We start from the raw sequence: 13,099 nt of genomic DNA on the forward strand, positions 1-13,099 counted from the left end.
CGCGGAGCGGCCGCCGTTCACTGCCGGGCCGGGGGCGGAGCGGGCGGCCGCCGCCATGTCCATCTTCACCCCCACCAACCAGATCCGCCTCACCAACGTGGCCGTGGTGCGGGCACGGCGCGCCGGGAAGCGCTTCGAGATCGCCTGTTACCGCAACAAGGTCATGGGCTGGCGCAGCGGAGCGTGAGTGCCCGGGGAGCCGGCGGGGAGGCGGCTCGGGCCCGGCGTGGGGCCCGCGGAAGGGCCCGTGTGGAGATCCGCGTGTGAGGGGGCCGTACCCAGGGACCCCGTGTGGGGACAGGGAAGGGCCGGTGTGGTGTGCGGGGTCGGCACTGACCGTGCGGGACTCGGCGGTGGGGCCGGGGATGGTGCGCGGTGCCCGGATCTGGCCGCGGGAGGAGGCGCGGGGCCGAGAACGGCAGCACCCGGGCCGTGCCTGCGCAGGGCCACCTCGGCGGTGGAAGGTTCCAGCTGTGCTGATTCAGCCCGGGCAGCGGGAGCTGTTTGTCCTCGCTGAACACAGCAGTGCTCCTGGCATTGCTGCTTTGCTGGAGAGGGGCTTTGCACAAGGGATTGAGGGACAGGACAAGGAGCGGTGGTTTCAAACTGACAGAGGACGGGGATAGATGGGATATTGGGAAGGAATTGTTCCCTGGGAGGGTGGGCAGGCCCTGGCACAGGGTGCCCAGAGCAGCTGGGGCCGCCCCTGGATCCCTGGCAGTGCCCAAGGCCAGGCTGGACATTGGGGCTGGGAGCAGCCTGGGACAGTGGAAGGTGTCCCTGCCATGGCAGGGATGGCACTGGAGGGGCTTTAAGGGCCCTTCCCACTCAAACCATTATTCTAAGTTTTCTACGCTTGTCTCAATCTCTAGGGAGAAAGATCTCGACGAGGTCCTGCAGACACACACAGTGTTTGTCAATGTCTCCAAAGGCCAGGTGGCAAAGAAGGAAGATCTGGTTCAAGCATTTGGGACAGATGACCAAACAGAAATCTGTAAGATGGTAGGTTTCACACACTTGGCTTTGTAAAAGATGTGAGAAGGTTTAGTTAGGTTGCTTTGTAGTGAAGGATGTTTGTAGGATGCTGCTATAGGTGAAAGAGTTGTTTGTTAAGAAATGGGTAAAAAGGAGCAGTAGCTCTGTTTTATAGTTTTAAATATGGCGTATGCATGTGACTGAAAAGAATTCTGCCTAACACACAACTTGCATGTACTGATGTCTCTGGACACAGCCAGCACTGAAGAGTTCCTCACGTAAGGTAAGTTTTTAAGGATGCAGAGAAAGGAAGGGGACAGTTGATTACTTTGGAGAGCTCACTTAAGTGTTAATAACAGATCTAATTTCTTAGTCCTTATTGGTGGGATACGAACTGTGGTCTTGTTGTGGGTGATGAGATTTCAGTAAATCTCTTGAGTCAGCAGTGTCCTGGCAGCCAGGAGGGACATTCCTGTCCTGGGGGCACCAGGCCCAGCATCACCAGCTGGGCCAGGGAGGGGATTGTCCTGCTCTGCTCTGGGCTGGGGCAGCCTCACCTCCAGTGCTGGGGCAGTTTTGGGTGCCTCAATATAAGAAAGACCTAAAGCTGTCAGAGTCCAAAGAAAGCTATGAAGAAGGCAAAGGGCCTGGAGGGGCCACACGAGGAGCAGCTGAGGGCACTTGGTTCAGCCTGAGGAGACTGAGGTCAGACCTCATCAGGGGCTGCAGCTCCTCCCGAGAGATGGCTCCAATCTCTGCTCCCTGTGACAGGGACAGGACCCAGGGGACTGGAGCTGTGTCAGGGAGGCTCAGGCTGGAGATCAGGGAAAGGTTCTTCCCCCAGAGGGTGCTGGGCACTGCCCAGGCTCCCCAGGGAATGGGCACGGCCCCGAGGCTGCCAGAGCTCCAGGAGCGTTGGGACAGCGCTGCCAGGGATGCCCAGGGTGGGGTTGTTGGGGTGTCTGTGCAGGGCCAGGGGCTGGGCTGGGTGATCCCTGGGGTTCCTTTCCAGCTCAGGACATTCTGTGATTCTGTGAAATCTGTGCTTCTCTTGCTGCAATTTAGTGTTTCTGTGGTGAGCTTTTTTGTTTGAAGTCTTTCCAGTGCTGTCTGTTGTAATGATTCACATTATTAATTTGGTTATTGTTTGCTGCACTTCATGTCTAACCAAACCTTTCAAGCAGGTATCAAATTTAACAAAGTTACTGGACTTTCCACTCTTCAAACCCATGACATTCATTAAGTGATTTCTTTATTTTACAGATTTTAGCCAAAGGGGAGCTGCAGGTGTCGGACAAGGAGCGGCACACGCAGCTGGAGCAGATGTTCAGAGACATCGCCACCATCGTGGCTGACAAGTGCGTGAACCCCGAGACAAAGCGGCCCTACACAGTGATCCTCATCGAAAGGGCCATGAAGGACATCCACTACTCGGTCAAACCCACCAAGAGCACCAAGCAGCAGGTGAGTTTCCTGCAGGATCAGCTCCTGCTCCCAGGTGGTATCACCCGGGCGAATTGCTCAGGTCTCAGTCACAGAGGGATCAGCAAAGCCCCGGGATCTGAGGCCCGCAGAGGGATTACTCAGCCATCTGGCAGCTGAGTGCCTGAGAGATGCAGCTCCTGAAACTCGGGCAATTTGTTTGCTAGGAATTCAGGGAAGGGAGAAAGAAATAAAAAAATCCAACAGTGATACACCTAGGACGGAAATAAAAGGTTTATTACTTATGCTAATTGAGGTGGTATATCAGGCTTGCATCTGAGCCACGTGGGTTTGTGATGTTTTGCAGTATAATTATTTAATGTTATTTCAGACAGTTTTTAAGTGTTCAAAGTGATCACAAACAACAAGAAGTCTTTTCTTGTTAATCTGTCAAAAGAGCATGATAGCAGCCTCCCTGCAACAGAGTGGCAGTGACCAGCACTGAGAGATGGCTCTGAAGCTGGGGAAAAGGTTCGGGATTTGGATCTGGGTGCTGGTTTTTGAGCAGGTGTGTAAGTGCTCTTTTTCTTGTCCAACAGGCCCTGGAAGTGATCAGGCAGCTGAAGGAGACCATGCAGATTGAACGTGCTCACATGAGGCTGAGGTTTATCTTGCCAGCAAAGGAGGGCAAGAAGCTGAAAGAGAAACTCAAGCCACTGATTAAAGTTATTGAGAGCGAAGACTTCCAGGAACAGCTGGAAATTGTAAGCAAAAAGCAGTCCCTGGGTTTCAGGTTTGGTTTGAGCTACACCTGTGTGTTTTAGTAGGAGATGAATTCATAGATAGAAGTTGTTAAGATAAACTGCAGGTTTACCAGAGATCCTGAATCAGAGCTGCAGTTGGAATTTTTTAATTTCACACAGTTCAGGTAATGTGAGCTGGAAGCAGCCGTTGGTATCCAGAGCCTGCTGCTCCAAGGTGTGGAGTGCACAGTGCAATTCCTCTTAGCAGTGATGATCCTGCAACACTGATAAGTTTCTCTCATATGTGAAATGTTACTGTTACTGATTTGGTGGCTTGGGTCTGGATTTTGAGAGTGGTTAATTATTTTTCTTTAAAAATCTGTGTGTGGTAAAGCAAAAATTGGTATTAAAATCTTCATGAGAACAGATTAGAATCCAGCAATCCCAGCTGGCAAAAGCCATGTCCAGCATGGGGAACTGGAACTGTAGAGCTTCTGTGGAAAGGTTGCTGCCAGATAGTGCCTGTCAGCTCTGCAGAGTCCTTCTCATAACTAACCAGGGTTGTTTTAACAGCAGTGGATGTTAGGCCTTGGGTAGGGGCTGGTGAAATTCGAGCATTCTTGGCTGACTGATGAAATGTGGAACATTCCAGGTGTGCCTTATTGACCCAGGCTGCTTCAGGGAGATCGACGAGTTGATCCGCAGTGAGACAAAAGGGAAAGGATCCCTGGAAGTGCTCAGTCTGAAGGATGTGGAGGAAGGGGATGAAAAGCTTGAATAACAAAACCTTCCTGCAGCAGATCTGCTTCGACAACCTCACCACAGTGACTGGTGTAGCCACTCTTCTGTTAGGCCTTCATGGTTTTTTCCAATCTCTTGCTGCCAAATATTTTCTGACACTAATCCTTTGGGATTTTTCTGTGCAGTGTGGGTTGGGTTTTTTTATCATTTTACACTTGCTTGGTTTACAGATGTCTTTGCCTGTAAGAAGATTTTGTGTCAGAGTTGCACTAATAAGGACTGAGTTAGGGTGTGGTAGGAGGTTACTCTGGCTTTGCTTTAGTTCCAGGGTTGCTGTTGAAGAGTGTTTGAGTGATTTGGTGCCAATTGTTTGTACCTTCAGATTGTCAGTGTTGAGTGGGAGATTGCACTGGTCACTGGGCAGTGGCTTTGTGTGTGAGGAGAGGGACCTTAAGAGAGCTGCATTTTCACTTCTGAACAGATGCAAAGCGTGGATCATGTCTGAAAATCAGTCTCTTGGCAGCGTGAAAACTGACTTAGGCTTCCGTAATTGGCTGCTTGATAATTAAAGTACTTCAAAGGACCATTTATAAGGAATTCCTTCACTGGCTATAACAGCACTTGCTGACTTAGAGATGATGTTCTCCAAATAACTTATTTGTAGAATATATTTAGCTACACTAATAAAAGCAAATGATCATCTATTTATATATTATAGATACAGAAAGAAATAAGAAACTTATTTTTGTTAATAGTAGGGGAGATATCCCTGACTGTGGCAATGCTTTTGTAGGCTGAGGGAGTAGCCTGTACTTGGGAGCTGCTGCTTTCACGTGATAAAATGAATCTCAAACAGGCAGTGGTGGCCTCTGGCCATGGAGCCAGACAGGCTTTTGTTGGACAGTAATGCCCAGCAGGAATTGTTTGTGTGTGCCCCTTCGCTTTTTAGTGCACCAGAACAATTCTGTCAGCTGTCCTTTATCCTCTGTCCTTTTTTTGCTGCTCTCTAATCCATGCACAGAATTTCCAGCCAGCTCCTGAGGCATGGGATACAGTTCTTGCTAATTCTGTTAAATCTTGCTGCAGCTGTGTTAAACAAATGATTTGAAGTTGAACCGGGGTATTTCAAAGAAAAGGGGAAGAGAGGACAACAACGGGGGAAGGAGATACTAAAAATACAAAGCACCAGGCAAAGCAGATCTGGTTCAGTGACTAAAAACTAAATCAGCAGGAGTTTGAGGAGCCTTTAATATGACATTCCTGTTTCCATGCAGATAGCAGGCAGCAGGTGAGGAGCTGTGGGCCAGCCAGGGATGAGATCTGTCCCAGGTGAGCGCGGTGCTCTTTGGTTGCTGTTGCCTTCCAGAGACTCCCCCCTCATGTGACAATTAAACAGAGCTGGGTTTGTAGTCCTGACCTTTCCTCTGTGCCTTTGACTCACTGTGAATTTTCTGGAATTTCATCAAGGAGTGTAGCAATCAGCTGGAGGAGGGGAGGTTTGGCATGTGAGGTGGCTGCAGGGCTGGATCCTCAGTCCAAGGCTGCCCGTTGGGAGTGGATTTCTGCAGCAGCCAATTTGTGTGCACTTGTGCAAGGCCAGGATCAATTCCTTCAGCAGTATTTTGGGAGGATCCGCCTCTCTAGAGCCTGAGTTTTGCTGAGGGCAGGTGAAACTGAGATTCTTGAGCCACTGGCCATTTAAAGATGCTTTTGTTTGTTCCCGAGGGTTGAAATGCTGCCTAGGAAATGCAGGGGTGTAGTGAGTGAAGCTGCCATGCGGACACAGCTCAGCGTGGAGAGCTCTGTGTGCACAGGCACCACCCTGGGCTGCTGCCTCCACGTGCTCCTCTCTCCAGTCACGCCTTGGGAAGCACTGAGGATGATCATGCAGATATTTAGCTCATCACTGGCAATTAGTGCTAACATGCAATTCATCAATATGCAAATGAGACGCTGAGCAAGAGCCCCAGAGGATGCTGTGTCACTAATACCTGATTTCACAATTCTTTAATTTCTTGGTTTGCTGTGTTTAACACCTTAAGCACAACGGGATGGCAGCAGGTTAAAGATCTGGAGTTACAGAACCTTACGCTAAGCTGATTGATGAGCTTGGTGCTAGGAAGGCAATTTCTTTGTAAAGGCTTTTCTGCAAATCCAAACATTAAGGATTTTCTCTGGTAGAGGAAGCTTGGGTTTATTTATGGACAAATAAATGTACATGCTGGCATTTCTTGTCATGTTTGTAGTTCAGCAAGAATGTACGGTGAGCATCAGAATAAAGCTCAGGATTGGTAACTGGCTTGTGTTTGCCCATTCCAACGAGAGTGTAACGCCCTGCACAACCACTTCCTGGCTAATTAACTGGAATTTCCAAATAGGTGGGCATTCAAATAAGCTGGCAGCTTCCAGGAGAGCACCGCTGCTGTGTTTGGGTGCACATGCACATGTGTTTTCCCTGAGATTGTCCTCCTGTTCCTGGTGGGGCTCAGAATGGTCCCTGACAGCTGCCACTGCCACGGCGATGGAAGACAAAACCGGAATGCTTCTCTGCCCCCCTCCAAGAGCTCGTTAATCAGTTATTAATGAAGCTGTTCCCTGCAGAAGCGTCGAGGAGGGGGCTGGGCGGTGGCTGAGCAGGAACCGTGTGGCGGTTGGCAGTGCCACGGTGACAGTTCTGCCTGGAACCCTCTGGTCCCAACTCCTCTGCAGGGCAGCAGGGCCTCGGTGTCTGTCCCGCAGGGGGCTGCCAACAGTGGCCAAGGGATGGAGGCCCCCGGCAGCACGCAGGGCCCCAAGGCCGACCTGAGCCAGCGCAGCCAGGAGCTGCGTGTCCTTGTGGCCCTGCAAGGTGCGGCCTCGGGCTGCTCGGGGCAGGGCGGGCACGGCCCCCTCGTCCCGCGGTGCCATGGGCTCCCTGATGTCCCCCAGAGCAAGGCGGCAAGATTTTCGCTCAGTCCTGCGAGGAGAAGCTCCGGCAGAACAGGGAGCTGCTCCCCAGCCTGCAGGCGGCCTTGCAGGAGGATTCCAGTATCCTGGATTTTGTCCTGAAGGTACCAGCAGATCCCTCCTGCTGCATCCCTGCCTGGTGCTTCCCCAGGAGCTGGGAGCACGGGCCAGCAAAAGGATGTGTCATTGCCAGGCTGACAGTGACCCTTTCCTTGTCCCTCCCCTGCCCACAGTACAACAAACTCCCCATTAAGGATGCTTTTGGAGAGGGCCAGGAGCTCATTCCAGCCACTCAGAGTGTGGAGGTAATGGCAGGGGCTGGGGGCAGGGGCTGCTCGCAGGGGGCTGGGGCTCTGGAGACACTGGGAAGAACAGTGCATGGCAGAGGGATATGGTGCCAGCACCAGGACAGCCCCATGGGGCTGCTGTGGAGAGACACAGGGTGTTCACATCTGGTCCCGTGGGTCCCTTTCCACCATGGGGCTGCTGTGGAGAGACACAGGGTGTTCACATCTGGTCCCGTGGGTCCCTTTCCACCATGGGGCTGCTGTGGAGAGACACAGGGTGTTCACATCTGGTCCCGTGGGTCCCTTTCCACCATGGGGCTGCTGTGGAGAGACACAGGGTGTTCACATCTGGTCCCGTGGGTCCCTTTCCACCATGGGACCCATCCATGCAGACCCTTTGTCCCAGCAGACCTCCTGGCTGTGCCACCCTGTGTGTCCCTGGCACTGCCCAGGTTCGTGCAGGGTCCAGTTGCATCCCTGGCAGAGAGAGGCTGTCCCTGCCCTTCACTGCCTGTCCCAAGGTTGTGCCCTGCTTATAAACCCGTGGAGACTGAGGAGCTGTCCCCATGGAGCTGCCTTTGCCCAGGGGCCTCTTGCAGGGACAGAGCAGTGCCGCTGCTCTCTGACAACATCCCCATCTGGGCCCTGATCGATTTATTGATCCCCAGTCCTGGTCTGTGTTATGCCCAGCCCTGCCATCAGCAGTTGCCCACCTCTGCCTCACCCCAGCCAGCCCCCAGAGCAAAGCTCTCCCAGATCCCATCCTGTCAAACCAGTGACAACATCCTGGAGCAGCGCCCCAGTGTCCCCAGCTCTACCCTGGGGGGAGTTTTCCAGGCAGCACCCCCTTCTCCTGCAGCATCCAGCCTGGGAAATGCTCTCATGCCCATCCAGGCGGTCCAAAAGAAGATCGAGGCCAAAATCCATGACCAGGTGAAGGTGTGTGACATGCTGCTGCACCAGCTGAAGCAGTGGAGCCAAGCCAGGGACGAGCGCCAGAGGCACCTGCAGGAGCTGGAGGATGCCGAGACGGATCCCAAGTGGCAAGAGCCACAGCTGCAGGTACCCAGGAGCCCTTCCTGGTGTGCCAACACCCACGGGGGGCTTTAATCCAGCCCCTGCACCCCCAGCTGGGCACTGGGCATGGCACACGGAGTCACTTCATGTCTCTCCCCCCGTGTCTGCCCCAGACCATTCGCCAGCTGGGCAATGACATCGAGAAGATGGTCATGAAAATTCACAGTGGACAGATCGTGACCAACCTGTACCTGAAGCTGCAGGAAAACCTGAGGAGGGTGAGCTCCTCCTCACCGTGCCATTGTCTCACCTGCTCCCCCTGCAAAGGCACGAGGTGCCCGAGGGGCTGTGTCCCGGGGGACACCCTGCTGGTCCCCTCCATGCCCTGTCACAGCATGGGGACCCCGGGGCTCGGAGGGTGACCTGTGGTGGCTCCTGTGTGCAGGAGCTGGTGTACCTGCCTCAGTACCTGGACCTCCTGTGTGGGATGACTGTGATGTACCACGATGAGCTCACGGCCCGGAGCAACCTCAAAGCCAACGATGTCCTCAGGGTGAGATAACTGGGGCCCTTCCCACCCTCCAGCACCCACAGACAGCACCACGTACCTGGGCCTGAGAGCCTTCAGCAAGGAGCAAAAGACAGAGCTGAGCACCCAGAGGCCTCCGTAGGTCCTCCCAGGTCTCCCTCTTGTCCGCTGAGGCTGGCGACAGCCCGTCTGAAGCACCAGCCATGGCAAAGGCAGCGTGTCCCACACCCAGCTGGCCTTGCCAAGCTTCCTTCACAGCCTGTTTGCATGGAGTGGGGGCATTTCCAACACTGGCCATCCCATAGCTCAAATCATAGATTCATGGAATGGTTTGGGTTAGCAGGGACCTCAAAGCCCATCCCATCCCACCCCCTGCCATGGGCAGGGACACCTCCCACTGTCCCAGGCTGCTCCAAGCCCCAATGTCCAGCCTGGCCTTGGCCACTGCCAGGGATCCAGGGGCAGCCCCAGCTGCTCTGGGCACCCTGTGCCAGGGCCTGCCCACCCTCCCAGGGTAGGATTTCTTCCATATCTCAATCTAAACCAATACTTAAACCTAGTAACCAATCTGTAAAAAGCTCCAGCTGGCTCTGGCAGCAACTTCTCCCTTCTCTGTTATGCTCCAGAAACTCATGGCCGAGGCAGGACCCCAGGTCCGTGTGGAGAAGCAGCTCAGGGACCAGTCCCTGGCTGAGCAGAGGATGCAAATCGAGAGCCTCCGGCAACAGGAGGAGAGCAAGAGGCAGCAGAGGCGGGTGAGCTGGGGGTGTGGGGTAGGCAGGGATGGGGATGTGGGGCAGGCAGGGATGGAGGTGTGGGGCAGGCAGAGATGGGGGTGTGGGGCAGGCAGGGCAGGGGCTGTGGGGTAGGCAGAGATGGGGGTGTGGGGCAGGCAGGGCAGGGGGTGTGGGGCAGGCAGGGCAGGGGGTGTGGGGCAGGCAGGGCAGGGGATGTGGGGCAGGCAGAGATGGGGGTGTGGGGCAGGCAGGGCAGGGGATGTGGGGTAGGCAGGGCAGGGGGTGTGGGGTAGGCAGGGCAGGGGGTGTGGGGCAGGCAGGGATGGGGGTGTGGGGCAGGCAGGGCAGGGGCTGTGGGAGAGGCAGGGCAGGGGATGTGGGGCAGGCAGGGATGGACTGTGGGGCAGGCAGGGATGGACTGTGGGGCAGGCAGGGCAGGGGCTGTGGGGCAGGCAGGGCAGGGGGTGTGGGGTAGGCAGGGCAGGGGGTGTGGGGCAGGCAGGGATGGGGGTGTGGGGCAGGCAGGGCAGGGGCTGTGGGAGAGGCAGGGCAGGGGATGTGGGGCAGGCAGGGATGGACTGTGGGGCAGGCAGGGATGGGGGTGTGGGGCAGGCAGGGATGGACTGTGGGGCAGGCAGGGATGGACTGTGGGACAGGCAGGGATGGGCTGTGGGACAGGCAGGCCGGGGCAGGGGGCAGCCTGCAGCGCTGAGCCCCGGGGTGACAGTGAGTGTCCTTGCAGCAAGCCGTGTCCATGCTCTCCGCAGAGCACGAGCTGAGCTCCTCAGAAACGGCGGTGGGTGAGTGCCTGGCAGGGGGCAGGGCGGGGGGACGTGGGCGCGGCCATGGACATCCTGCCCCGCTCCTTCCCTGCCACCCCAGGTGCTGAGGCGGAGGCCGCCGTGGCTAAGAGGGAGCGCGAGGCCTTTGTGACTGACAAGATGGAGAAGGCGAAGAGTGCCCTGCAGTGCTCCTGCCTCTGGGTAATGGCAAAACCAGCCCTGGTGGAACCTGGGGCGCTGGGGAGCTGCGGCCCCTCTGCTCCCCCCGTTTCACTGTGGGGTTGTCTGCTCTCCTCTCCCTGGAGCCCCTCAAAGCCCCTCTTTGCAGGCAGGCACGGAGCTGCCCCTCTGCATGACCGGACGCTGCAGAGCTCCATGGTGCTGTGGCCTCCCCGAGGCCCTGCTCTCAGCAGGAGCACCCTGGGCTCAGTCCTTGTGTCTCCCCTGGCCAGGACATCCCCAGCAGCATCCAGGCCCAGAAGAAGTCCCTGGAGAGCCTGCAGCAGCACATCGATGAGTGCAGGGAGAGGAAGAAGGTGCTGAAGAAGACGCTGCAGGAGCTGGAGCTGAAGCAGGCTAAACTGAAGTTCAACCAGCCCATCAGCACCATCAGGTGCTGCTGGCCTCGCACAGTTGTGCCAACCAGGCCACCACCCTTGGGAGGACATGTCCCAGGAGGCACCCTGTCCCACTGCAGCCACCCTCCCCTTGAGCACTGGGAGGGTCTCGAGCTCCCGGCTCTGGTGCTGGCAGAGAACCCAAAGCTTCCCCTGGGGTCCCAGAGCTCCCCTTCTCCTTGCCTGGCACGGGAAGTGCTGCCAGCAGCATGGAGCTGGGCTGCAGCTGGGGGTGGGGGGAACCTGAACAGCGTTTGGAGCAGCTTTGGGGTGTCCCTGCGCCCCTCTGCAGCTGTGTGATGTGAGTGCCACTGGCTCCAGGCTGCGGGAGGAGGAGCTCAGCGAGAACCTGCAGCAGGAAGAGGCCCGGCTGGAGCAGATGCGAGCCCAGATGTTGAGGAACCAGAAGCGCCTGATCGAGTTTGAGAACATCATTGACAACCTGTTCCTCCGCCTGCAGGGCATCTTCATCCCTGACCAGGTACCACAGGAACAGGGCCAGGCAGGCGGGACAGCGTGGGGACACCCGGCACAGCCACCACCAGGGGCTCGCTGTCCCCACCACGGTGGCTCTTTCTCCCCCAGGATGAGTCTGTTGCGGTGGTGGGGCTGGAGGAGAAGCTGCAGCACTGTGAGCAGAAGATGCAGTTCCTGAAGGAGAGGGTGGCAGCCCGGCCCAAGGACAGCACTGACGAACGCAGCGAGGTACAGGGGCTCCGGCCCTCTGTGCCCTTGGGGGCACACACAGGGTCCTCACAGATGGCCACCCAAGCCATCCGTCCTCAGCAGGGCCGCAGGGAAGGGCCATGGAGCAGCTCAGCCCCAGAGGGCCCTGGGCACCCAAGGGGTACCCAAGGTTGTAACACCCACCTGCCCTCCAGCACTTAACCCAGGGCACCTTTCACAGACTTTTGCCAAGGTCAGGAACCTCCTGGAGAAAAGAACTGCAGGTGAAACACAGAACTTGAAGATTTCCTTTGAGGATGAAGACACTATGGAAGATGGTAGGAGAGCATGGTGGGGACATGTCCCACAGTGACTGCTCCAGCCCCTGCCCCCTGGGAGTTTTGGGAGTCTTTGTCTGTCTCCTACTGGCCCAGCATACACCAACCGACAAACTGCCTCCGGGTCCTGAGGCTGACCTTGGCTGTTTCCAAGGCTTTGAGCATGGGAGGTGGCTTTAGGCAGGAATGTGGGAGAACGAAGGCAGGTGGTGGGGTGGTGGGCACCAAGCCACTGCAGGAACAAGGAGAGACGCTGTGGGGCAAGAGGGGAGACCCTCATCTTCAAAATCACCTGGTTGTGAAGAATAATCGGTGCTTGGCTCTGCCTGTGGACGCTCCTAGAGGAGGCAAAGAGCTGTTGGCAGCTCACCAGCTTTCTTTAGCAAAGCAGGAGCTGTGCCCACCACACTGTAGCTCCAGACCTTTACAGGAAGCCCCAGCAGCACTGGAGATGGGCCACAGTGATGGCACCACCAGGTCCGGCAGGTCGCCCTGGGATGCTGGGGTGGAAAAGCCCAGGAGGACTCTCGAGGATCCCACAAGCCCCACAAACTGTGCCAGCTCTCCCAGGGACGTGGGCACAGCAGAGGTGGCCCCCAGCCCCTCCCCAGTCCCTCCTGTCCACTCTCCCCTCCAGACACCTTGGATTTTGAGGATGAAGACCATGACTACATCCCCAGCCGTGAGGACATCAAGAAGCAGGGGCTGCAGCTGATCAGAATGAACACCAGACGTCGCAAGAAGAAATAGTGGCTTCTCCACGTGAACTTTGAGGGCCCCAGGCCCCCCCTTGAACCCTTTTCTCAGCAGGTTTAATAAAGCAGATCTTCTTTATTCCTCCCAGTTCTGTGGCAAGGCTGGAATGGGTGGTCCTAGGTCACTTCTGTCACTCAGAACACGTTGGGGTCCATCCTGAGGGGTTCTGAGCTGGGTTTGGAGGTGGGATGGGCTGGGTTGGGGACAGCTCCCAGTTGCAGCAAAGCTGGGGCCGGGCTGGCTTTCTCCCCCTTGGTGCTGTGGGGCCAACACCTTCCCGGGACCTCTGATGCCCCAGGAGCTGGAGCCTGTCCGAGCCAGCGATGGGGAAATGTGGGGAAGGGCCGAGTCCTGTGGGGACCCCAGGGTGGGTGTCCTCGTGTCCGTGCCTAGGAGTGCAAAGGCAGAGCCCACTTCGGAGAGAGAGACCCAGACCTGAGCTGAGCCCCCTCCCTGCTCCTGCGACTCCTGCCCTGATCTTGGAGCCAGCCCCAGGTGTCACCTGTGGGCTGCAGGAGGCTCTGGAGGTCCCGAGTGTCGCGG

At 56.5% G+C, this 13,099-nt stretch overlaps 2 protein-coding genes across 2 annotated transcripts; both read left to right on the forward strand.

Annotated features, from left to right (window-relative positions):
• Positions 1-5: 5 nt before the first annotated feature.
• SBDS (SBDS ribosome maturation factor) lies at positions 6-6,176 on the forward strand. The gene is made up of 5 exons (XM_048324499.1): positions 6-183; positions 873-1,002; positions 2,239-2,439; positions 2,997-3,161; positions 3,793-6,176. The coding sequence occupies exons 1-5, from the start codon at positions 56-58 to the stop codon at positions 3,919-3,921; spliced, it is 753 nt and encodes a 250-aa protein (XP_048180456.1). The 5' UTR covers positions 6-55; the 3' UTR covers positions 3,922-6,176.
• Positions 6,177-6,417: 241 nt separating this feature from the next.
• On the forward strand, positions 6,418-12,603 carry CCDC183 (coiled-coil domain containing 183). Its single transcript, XM_048325041.1, is given in 13 exon segments — positions 6,418-6,729; positions 6,810-7,124; positions 7,701-8,176; positions 8,305-8,409; positions 8,577-8,684; positions 9,287-9,415; positions 10,140-10,197; positions 10,280-10,380; positions 10,632-10,811; positions 11,131-11,277; positions 11,382-11,505; positions 11,507-11,800; positions 12,438-12,603. Coding segments are annotated over 13 exon segments (2,235 nt in total). The 5' UTR covers positions 6,418-6,644; the 3' UTR covers positions 12,551-12,603.
• Positions 12,604-13,099: the final 496 nt, after the last annotated feature.

The sequence above is a fragment of the Corvus hawaiiensis genome, chromosome 20 (assembly GCF_020740725.1).
Source record: "Corvus hawaiiensis isolate bCorHaw1 chromosome 20, bCorHaw1.pri.cur, whole genome shotgun sequence".
Taxonomy (NCBI): Eukaryota; Metazoa; Chordata; class Aves; order Passeriformes; family Corvidae; genus Corvus; species Corvus hawaiiensis.